At 42.1% G+C, this 9,257-nt stretch overlaps 1 protein-coding gene across 1 annotated transcript; it reads left to right on the plus strand.

Moving 5' to 3' along the window:
- Positions 1-799: 799 nt before the first annotated feature.
- Positions 800-8,973, plus strand: LOC142970634 (uncharacterized). Its single transcript, XM_076110993.1, has 10 exons — positions 800-1,060; positions 2,199-2,660; positions 3,025-3,174; positions 4,016-4,287; positions 4,622-4,762; positions 5,102-5,189; positions 5,577-5,782; positions 6,229-6,315; positions 6,719-6,797; positions 7,739-8,973. Exons 2-10 carry the CDS (start codon positions 2,240-2,242, stop codon positions 7,954-7,956), a joined length of 1,662 nt encoding a protein of 553 aa, XP_075967108.1. The 5' UTR covers positions 800-1,060; positions 2,199-2,239; the 3' UTR covers positions 7,957-8,973.
- The last annotated feature ends 284 nt before the right edge of the window (positions 8,974-9,257 follow it).

Here is a 9,257-nt window from a genome sequence, read left to right on the forward strand (position 1 = left end):
GCGTATTGTAGTGATTGTCATTAGGTCCTCTCCCCTCCCCAGGGGTGAACAGGCGTCAGAGAACAGGGCTGGCTACGGCCACACGTCATAGCTAATTAGTGTATGATCCAGCAGCGACTGTGTGTGTTGGGATGGGATGCTCCTCTAAGCAAATACCTCACACCTCAGTAAAAATGATCAATAGGCATTTGTAATGCTTGCTGTTAGAATAGCTTTAGTTTTTTAGAGGTTACTTGGATGTGCAAGTTGTTACAGTGGCAGCGGTCAGCAGGTGATTTCCTTCATTATCCTGAAAGAGCAATTAAACTAACTGCACCACGGTGGAGGCCGAAACTTGAAATTAAGAAAATAAACAAAAGGCTTTCTACATATTGGTAAAGCATAGTGTCAAGAGAGGGTCACTCAGTTTATGATACTGGTTCCGACATGTGTTCAATAAATTATTTACTGTACTATGAATTCCATTTGAATTCAACTTCTGACAGCTGATGTTTTTAACTAATGTGGTAATGACGAAACTGTGACGAGATAGTCAGTCACAACTAGTTAATTAAGCAATGTGTTTGCACAAATCATTTTTCATTGCGCCAGGGGGTTTGCTTCTATAACCATATATATAAATAAAACATATAAATTCTCTTAAAATACTGATATAAATGATGTTGTAATGTTTTCATTTGATTCAATGGTGTTAAACTAGAGTCTAACATCTTACCTTTCTACCTGAATATTGTTTTAACTATTAACTGTAACGCCGGGGCGCTGCCCTTGGCCAACAGACGACCCGGAAACGGAAATACGTCACCCATCCAGGAACGAAACCGTTATGATGGCAAAACTATACTATTGGTCAGACGTATTCTCGAGTTTATGTCGAAAGAAACTATCTTTGAGAATGAAACTGGATCCTAAGTAGTGAAACAGTGTTTAACTATAGCTAGCTGGTGTTGTGAATTCTGTGGCTACCTGACGTTAGCTAACGTAACGTTCTATTAGAGGGTTAGCTTCAGCTAGCTTAGCTAAGTTAGCACCCAGATAGCATCACAAACACACACAAGTGGTAAGTAAAATGTTTTCTCTTTCATCCTAATAGTTCAACATAGTTTGACTGTGTCAGATAGAGTTTCTTAACCGAGACATTTAAAGGTCCTAATCTAACAGCCAGCTCTGCTCCCAGTAGACCACACAAACACTAACAACATTAAAAACCTGCAATATAAATACACTGTGCAGTACAGACATTATTCTGTCTGTATGTATAACATTGCAACACAACAATTACTCTGTCTGTATATATACTATTTTAGTTATTGTGGATTTTATACTTTTTTAATATTCTTTACAGTTTTATTACTTATTTATGATACTTGTTTTGATCTTGTTTTTTTTACAATGTCTCTTGTTTGTTATCCACTATGCTGCTGTACTCCTGTACATTTCCCCGCTGCGGGACTAATAAAGGATTATCTTATTATTTCATCTCTTATCTTAAACTACAAGTCAAAGAGATGTTTCTGTGACGTCACCCTGCATTTACACAACGTCACATTCATTGCACCAACAATTGTGTCTTTAGCATCTCCATGTTGCTGGTCATCCTGTCTCTGACATGTCACAAAATACATAATCTAAAAACCTGTTTATAGTTCTTTGATTTGCACCAATAACATTTTGTGTTGGCCTATTAACTAATGCAGAGTATTAATCTGATGTTTGCTGTTATCAGTTGTATATCATGAAATGAACACAATACCGTGTGTGAAAAGCTCCATAGTATACCAGTATTAGCCGTATGAGTGCAGTGCAGACTGGTAGCGATTAGCTAGCAAGCCGGGCACAAAAGATTGACTGTTGCATTAAAATGAATGTAAACAAAGAGAAGCTTTGATTACAAGCGACTTCATTCAAGTAGAAATGACTCCACCAGATCTAAATAGAATATTTAACAAATATTTTAGACTAAGTGTTTGATGTAATTTATTTTATTTCCTGTATTGTAATATTTTTAAAATTTTCTCTCTATTTAGGCAGTTGTATTAAGTGAAATATTTGTAGACAGAGAGTTGTTTGAATCTGCTCACTCCATCGAAAGGTTGGAGAAATGTGTCCTATATTCTGTCTGATATCAGGGAAGACAAAGAGCTTAATAATAATAATTATATTGCACTTCTAAACTGTGATGTAATTGTTGCATGCAGGTAAAACTTTGAAGAGGTCTTGTCAGCGGTCTCTTCCAAAAATGGATGTCAGCATTGCCGTGACGCTGATTCGAGGCCAGATGGGTGCCGTGGTGGAGCGAGCGGTGAACGGGGCCGTGGAGACCGTGCTGGCCGAGATGCTCAAAGTGGTCGGAGTCAAGTTTGAGGAGCTGAAATCCCAAGTGGCGCTGATGAAGAGGGACATCACGTCGTTGCAAAGGGAAAAAGTCCAAAAAGAGAAAGAGAATGACAACATTCGAGCCAAGCTGCGCTACACCGAGCTGAAGCTGAAGTACTACAGGCAAGGAGTGGAGGAGGAGCTGCAGCAGAGAGCCTCTGCCTCCGCTCTGGTCCGCATCCACCCGTCCACCTTTCTCCAGGCACAGAGAGATGGTGCAGGTGTTTCTTCCACCGAGGCCTCTTCGTTATGCTCCACTCAGACCAGGACTTCAAACAACCAAGGTAAAGACCACGGAAATGACCCACTCCTACTGAGCTGTCCGTCCCATGGATGTATCGTAAGAACTGGATACCAGACCCCGACATGGCGCCTATTCAGCCCAATCGATCTCTGGCGAGTTCCCACTTTGCCCATAGACTTAACATTGTATAATTAACAAATATCAAACCTCTACGGATAACAAATTCATAATAGCAGACTCATAACTGACCTAGTTTGCAGTTCGATGTATCTTAACCGTCTTACAGACGTTTTTTTTATAATTGAATGGAAACAAGGCAGAGCGGCGGTGCAGTATCCAGTTCTGATTATACAGCCATGGTCCACTCCGAAGTGTCTAACCCCCTCCTGTGTTTGTACTCCCAGAATGCACCTCTTCATACAGCACGAGCAGGCATTCAATCAGAGTGCGTGGTAATTCAGACGTGGGAGTTGTTAGCTGTGACACGTCCGACTTACTGCTGCCTGTCTCCCTCTCTGTGAACACGCCAACAGAATCTCTGGACAGTAGTGCAGGTACAGAGCCGTGTGTGTGTGTGTGTGTGTGTGTGTGTGTGTGTGTGTGTGTGTGTGTGTGTGTGTGTGTGTGTGTGTGTGTGTGTGCGTGTGCGTGCGCGTGCGTGTGCTACTTTATTTTTTACTTCTACTCCACTCCATTTCAGAGGCAAATAATGTACTTCTTACTTACTAGTTACTTAGCAGATTCAGATTAATAATACAAAATATATTCAACAAATAAATTATGATGTCATATTATAGATTAAGATACAATTTAATTGATCTCTGGAGGAAGTTACCCGGCAGATAAAAATGGCTCCACCTTTACCAGCTTCAACATTAACTCATCAGTGATTATAATCCAATAATATAATTCATAATTATTGTGAAATGGGCCATTCTGCATAATCAGTACTTTTACTTTTGGTACTTTAAGTATATTTTAATGTTAATACTTTTGTAGTTGTTGTACTCTTTTACTTGTAACAGAGTACTTCTACACTGTGGTATTAATACTTTTGCTTAAGTTCAAGATCTGAGTACTTCTTCCACCTCTCCCTTCAGTGAGACTACGGTGGAAATACATCAATATCTAAATGTCAATTTATGTTTTAATGCAGAAAAATTGTTTGCCCCTAAAATCTGTGTCAGCTTCTGCCTCAAAGATTCCCCTCTGGTGAGACTCTCATCACCAACAACTAATGCTAATTATCATTTTAATATTTATTAAGGATGGGTCTCACTGAATCACAGCTTGCTCATGCCTCCACATATAAAGATGAGGGTGAATGTTGGACGTTTTTTCACATCATCCATCATCGTCACAGTGTATCCTGTAATCACTACTATGTGTGTGCAGTCTTCTTCTGTCCCGCAGAGCGAGACACCGCTCAGAGCAAGGCTGAGGAGGACGACTGTGAGTGGACCATCACTCTGCCGCCACACACGGAAGGCGTGGACACCGTCTCGGCCCCTCCTGTCCAGGCCCCTCCTGTCCGGGCCCCTCCTGTCCGGGCCCCTCCTGTCCGGGCCCTCACTCTGGATCCGGGGCAGCAGTCAGCCGCTGGCTCGTGGTCCCCTGATGGTTCTACCCAGGCTGACAGCTCCACTCTGCTCCACTCTGCTCCACAGGTGACAACACACTTCAAAACAAAAGACCAAAAAAAAAGTGTTTTTAAAGATGATTTTTCTATTCAGCTGTACATAGTGCTGAATAGTACTTATAATGAATCAATAGAAAACAAAACGGCAACAATTTAAATAATTGATGAAGCGTTTAAGTCATTTATTGAACGAAAACAAAACATGTTCTTGTTCCAGCTGCAGAGTAACATGCTTCTTTAGTGTTAGTAGACAATGAGCTATTAAACTGAATAAATATACAGCGCCCATCACTACGAGATGACCCACATCTTTAGAAGTAACCTAGTGAAGGTTTGACACACTCGTCCCTGTTGTAATGCAGGTGAAGCAGGAGGCCCAGGAGCAGCAGCAGGAGGAAGAGGAGGTGATCTGTATCAAGGAGGAGCCAGAGGAGGTGCAGGAGGTGATGGCCACCCTTCTGCTGGACTGCCAGATGCAGCAGGGTCATCTTCCAGAGTCAGAGGTAAGGCTAGAGCTGAAGATCAAATCTGACTATGCCAAGTCGGCACTTCTTGTAAGAGAAGATGCTTTTGCTTTTAAGAACAAAAGAGTGTCTCTGCGCAGTTTATGTGGGTGTTTCAGTCAATGGTTTAAACAGGGACGGATCAATTTCTACTGGGAAAGGAGAGGGACCAGTGTGCTTTGCTGCCACCGGGTAGAATGAGTTCTTAATGAGGATAGAAACTCAAACTACGGGAGTTAAGATACCTCCTCCCAACATAACTCCGGGAATGCGCTGAATATCCCAGACCTTTCAGAACAATCTGTGGAAGAGAATGAGTGCTTGTGTCTGTTCTTCCAGGCTCAACGGTCAGTGACGGAGTGTTTAGGACTTCCAGCGAGCCAGAGAAATCACCCTGCAGCCTTCAGCTCAGCTGCACCAAACACCTGTGAGTAGATCAGCAGACGTCAGGCTTCTGAGTTCATGCTGCTTGGCTAGTTGCAAAACTGCATTTATAGTATTGATCTCAAAGACGTGGTTCCCCTGCTCATTCCCCCTGGCCAGAAAAGCCCGATTGATCACTGCTTTATTATTCACATGTGCAACAATGCCTCCTGTATGCTGCACTCCAACTCAAAGCTTATTTGCAGCTGTTGTCCCGAGTTAGGCTTTGATAACTGGAGGCCAACATTGATTTTCTAGACCTGCAACCTGATGTATAGATCTACCTCTTGTCTGTACTGTAATTTGTTGAAACAGCCCCGTCAATGCAAACCTCTGTGTGTGTGTGTGTGTGTGTGTGTGTGTGTGTGTGTGTGTGTGTGCGCGCGCTCAGATCTGATGCCTCAGTCCGTGGCCTCCCTGCAGTCAATGCTGGCTCTCCCATCCGGCATCCCGCCCCACCAGGCAGTGCGGCCCTGGACCAAAGATCTCAGTCTGTACGAAGAATACAAACTGCGCAGGAACGAGCTCCGCAGGCGAAGCATCAACAGACGCAGGGAGCTGGAGAAGACGCTGCCTCAGCCGCTGCTGGCTAATCTGGTTCGTCCACCGTAGTGTTCATAGCACGCTCTGTCCTCAATCTTCTACGTTCACCGCCATTCAAACGTTCACAACCACCTGCACAGAGAAGCCTTTTCTGGACTGGAAAAACAAATTAAAAATCCCAGGTTTCAACCGTATTCTCCCTGTCATGCAACACTGTGGCGACGTAGATGAAATGGATGTTTTAATCATTTCATTATTAATCTTTTGGGGCCAAAACTATTTCAAATGTAAACGATACATTTGGTGTCTGAATGTTACTGATATAATATAACGGCTGAATCCAAACGTTTGAATGACAGCGTGTTCTTATAACAATCTGTGACATTATGCACATTACAACGTTTGAAGACTGCAGAGTTTAGAGCGACATTTTCCATCAAAGTGTCGTTTTACAGTCGCCTGTATTTAATGTAAAATCTGATGGTTTTGTTGTGTTGAAGGTGCGAGAGCGTCGAGAGAAGACCAGGCTGAGGGTGGCCAGATGGAGGGCAAAAAGGAAACTCCAGGCCTGTGTTGACCAGGACCATGTCAGTAGTGACTACGGCTTTTTAATCTCAGAGAGGTGTATACGATGAGTAACACAATGTCCCGGACACAAGGGAGAGTCCTGATTAGTGTACACATGGTCTCTCAACTGCCTCGTTCAGGTTGTTCCGGGGGTTCTGTTTAATTTTAAATGAAGCATTCAGTGATTCATTTGAGCTCATTCTGTGTTCGACGTGTTAATGTGGACTCACAGGACTTTACTTGTCAGTAATACTGTCACTGACAGAGCAGCTGATCCCACTTTAAGACTTCATCGTCAATACATTAGCTACGTAACATGGTTTAGTTTTGACTAATACAAACCTCACTCGGTGTTATTTACATAGAAGGAACCGTCCGTCCCACTAAGACGGAGCCTGTCTTCTGTGTCTCGCTCGTTCTTAGGCTCTAGGTGGCGCTGCAGGTCTTTCTCCAGCTGGCTTCCCCATCAGCAGCCAGCAGCAGCAGCTCAGAGTGACCTGTGGTAAGAACACACCTTGGACTTAAACCGTTCAGCTGTTGAGTCCCAGTAGTCACCATTCTGTGAGCAAAGTAGAGCACGTTTAGAGTTACTCTCTAAACCGATCACAATGAGGGATCTAGTGAGTCTAGATGTGTGTCATGAAGAACTCACCACAAGCTGACGAGCTGGAGCTCAAAACCCAGACAGGAGTTAGATTTATTAGTTCACCAGCATGGACACACATGTGATCATGTCATTAGTTCTACTAGTAGATCACAGAGCCACAGTTCTGCTGGCTGTATAAATATCAATTTACCAGCTTAAAAACTGATATTTCTTAAGTCTATAGTTTTAAAAAGTAGAGGACCGTTTGTGCTCACAGGAGACACAAGTAGAGAATATTCTATTTACCGCCTCGAAGGAATGTCCTGTGAAGATCTATATAGGAGGGCTTGTAAACACACAAGCATGAAACAGCATCAGAATGAGGCTGATCACAATTATACAAATGATATGCGAGTCTGCAACTGATGATTGTGTTCACTATCAATTCATCTGAGGATTATTTTCTAGATTGATCGTATAATGTCTGAAAATAGTGAAAAATCTCAATCCTCAAAGTCCCAGGTGAGCGCTTTAACAGTCTTAAACCTGAAGGTAATCAGTTTAATATGATATAAATGGAGAAAAGCAGGAAATCCCATAATCGAGAGGCTTAAAAACAGCATTTTTCTGCCATTTTTGCATAAAAATATTACTTGTATGTAGTTGCAGTCTAACGTTTGACAGATTAAATCAATGCAATCAATTCTGAGTGACATTAAGTCGGTCGGGTCTTTTCCTTTCTTTGGGAACATTGATTTGAGCTGCTCAGATGTTCACATGACAAACTCGACGCTTGTCTTCTCCAGAAGTGAAGGCCAGCCGACGGTGTTACTCATCACCTTCTACTTGTGTTTCAGCTGCCGCCTCCAGCAGCCAGCAGAGAGCTCAGTACAACAGCCTCTCTGCCACTCTACCCTTCATACCCTCCTCCTCCTCCTCCTCCTCTCTGTTCCTGAGAGGCCCCAGCATGGCTCCACATCAGCACACTGTGACGTCATCATCGTCCTCCTCTTACCCACAGCTCAGCCTATCGCAGCAGAGTGTCTCTCTGACCGACACCGATCTCTTGCAGTGAGACGTTTGAAGTCGAAGCTGTGCACAGAGAGATTTTTAAAGAATTTGTTTTTCTCAAATATGCCAATGTTGGTGTTCAGGAGAAGGTCAGTTCAACCTGTGACTTACAGGGCAGGACCGAATACTTGGAAGCTTCATTCGTAACGTCGACAATCACATTCTAAATCAACGTTTAGATGCTGAGCATCTTTTTTGTTTTCTATTAATTCTGTGCGTCCCGTTATTTCTTCAGTTGCGGATACAGATTAGGCTACTCTATTATTAATAGTATTATACTATTTGTAGAAAGTTTGATTGTTTCCAAACTGTGTGATCCAAACTCATCCAATTCCACAGCGTTGTAAAGTTTAAAAGTAAAAAGTTCTTATTGAACAAAATCATATTTGTTGGTGTTTAACCTTCCAAAAACAACATTTTCACTCCGGTCAATAAACTGCTTTTCTGCGCGACACACACACACACACACACACACACACACACACACAGGGAGTTACATTTGTTAAAGAAAATGTATTTAATACAATACTAACTCTTTTATTCAAGTATTTATTTTTATTTATGATGATGTTAATAAATATGACGACAGAAACTTCAACAGAAGCTTTAAATGTAAATTGAATAAAAAGACGTTTCTTACTGATTTGCTTTTCTTACACTGAACTTCCATTAACGACTCAGTAACAGCAGAACCTGCACTTCTTTACTGAGCATAGATTGGTAATGTTTCAACTCGGTGGCTTCTCGTCACCTGATGAGTAAGTTATACTCATCAGGTGACACTTACAGGCTTCTCTCCACACACATGTACACACAGTTTGATTTGATTGAAACTTTATGTTTTATTGTTTTTTTTAGTCTGTTTATTTAACTACTGGACAGAATGGGTTGTTCCATCGTAATCGTGTCAATAATTTCAATTCTGCAGTCAGGCCGGAATAAACTGAGGATTGACAATCACCAGATACAAACAGGAAGCTGATTCACTGTCAAGAGATAATAAAAGCAGCTGGAAAAAGCACCGTGTTGAACTGTTATTTTTCATTTTAAAACTGTATACTAAAGTTCAGTTGGTGGGAGACAAATGAAGTCGGTGTCCTCTTTTTATTACCAAGTTTTTGTCCGGTTATGTCCCGGCTCTGTACTCCTACTCACCGCGGCACAGCAGAGAGAACGTTTCCTTATGAAAGGACCCGGACTTTGATCAATTCCACTAGATTGCAGTCTCATTTTAGCTTTCAATGAACATCAATATTTGGAACAACAAAAGTCATAGTACAGTATGTCATACATAGTCATAGTACA

This window comes from Anarhichas minor, unplaced genomic scaffold, assembly GCF_050575085.1.
Source record: "Anarhichas minor isolate MPS153535 unplaced genomic scaffold, ASM5057508v1 ptg000004l, whole genome shotgun sequence".
NCBI classification, from domain to species: Eukaryota; Metazoa; Chordata; class Actinopteri; order Perciformes; family Anarhichadidae; genus Anarhichas; species Anarhichas minor.

Coding starts and splice junctions, on each gene's coding strand:
- LOC142970634 (XM_076110993.1), top strand. CDS start 2,240: ATGGATGTCAGCATTGCCGTGACGCTGATTCGAGGCCAGATGGGTGCC. Junction 4,763..5,101: donor GTCATCTTCCAGAGTCAGAG/GTAAGGCTAGAG, acceptor CTGTTCTTCCAG/GCTCAACGGTCAGTGACGGA. Junction 5,190..5,576: donor CTCAGCTGCACCAAACACCT/GTGAGTAGATCA, acceptor GCGCGCGCTCAG/ATCTGATGCCTCAGTCCGTG.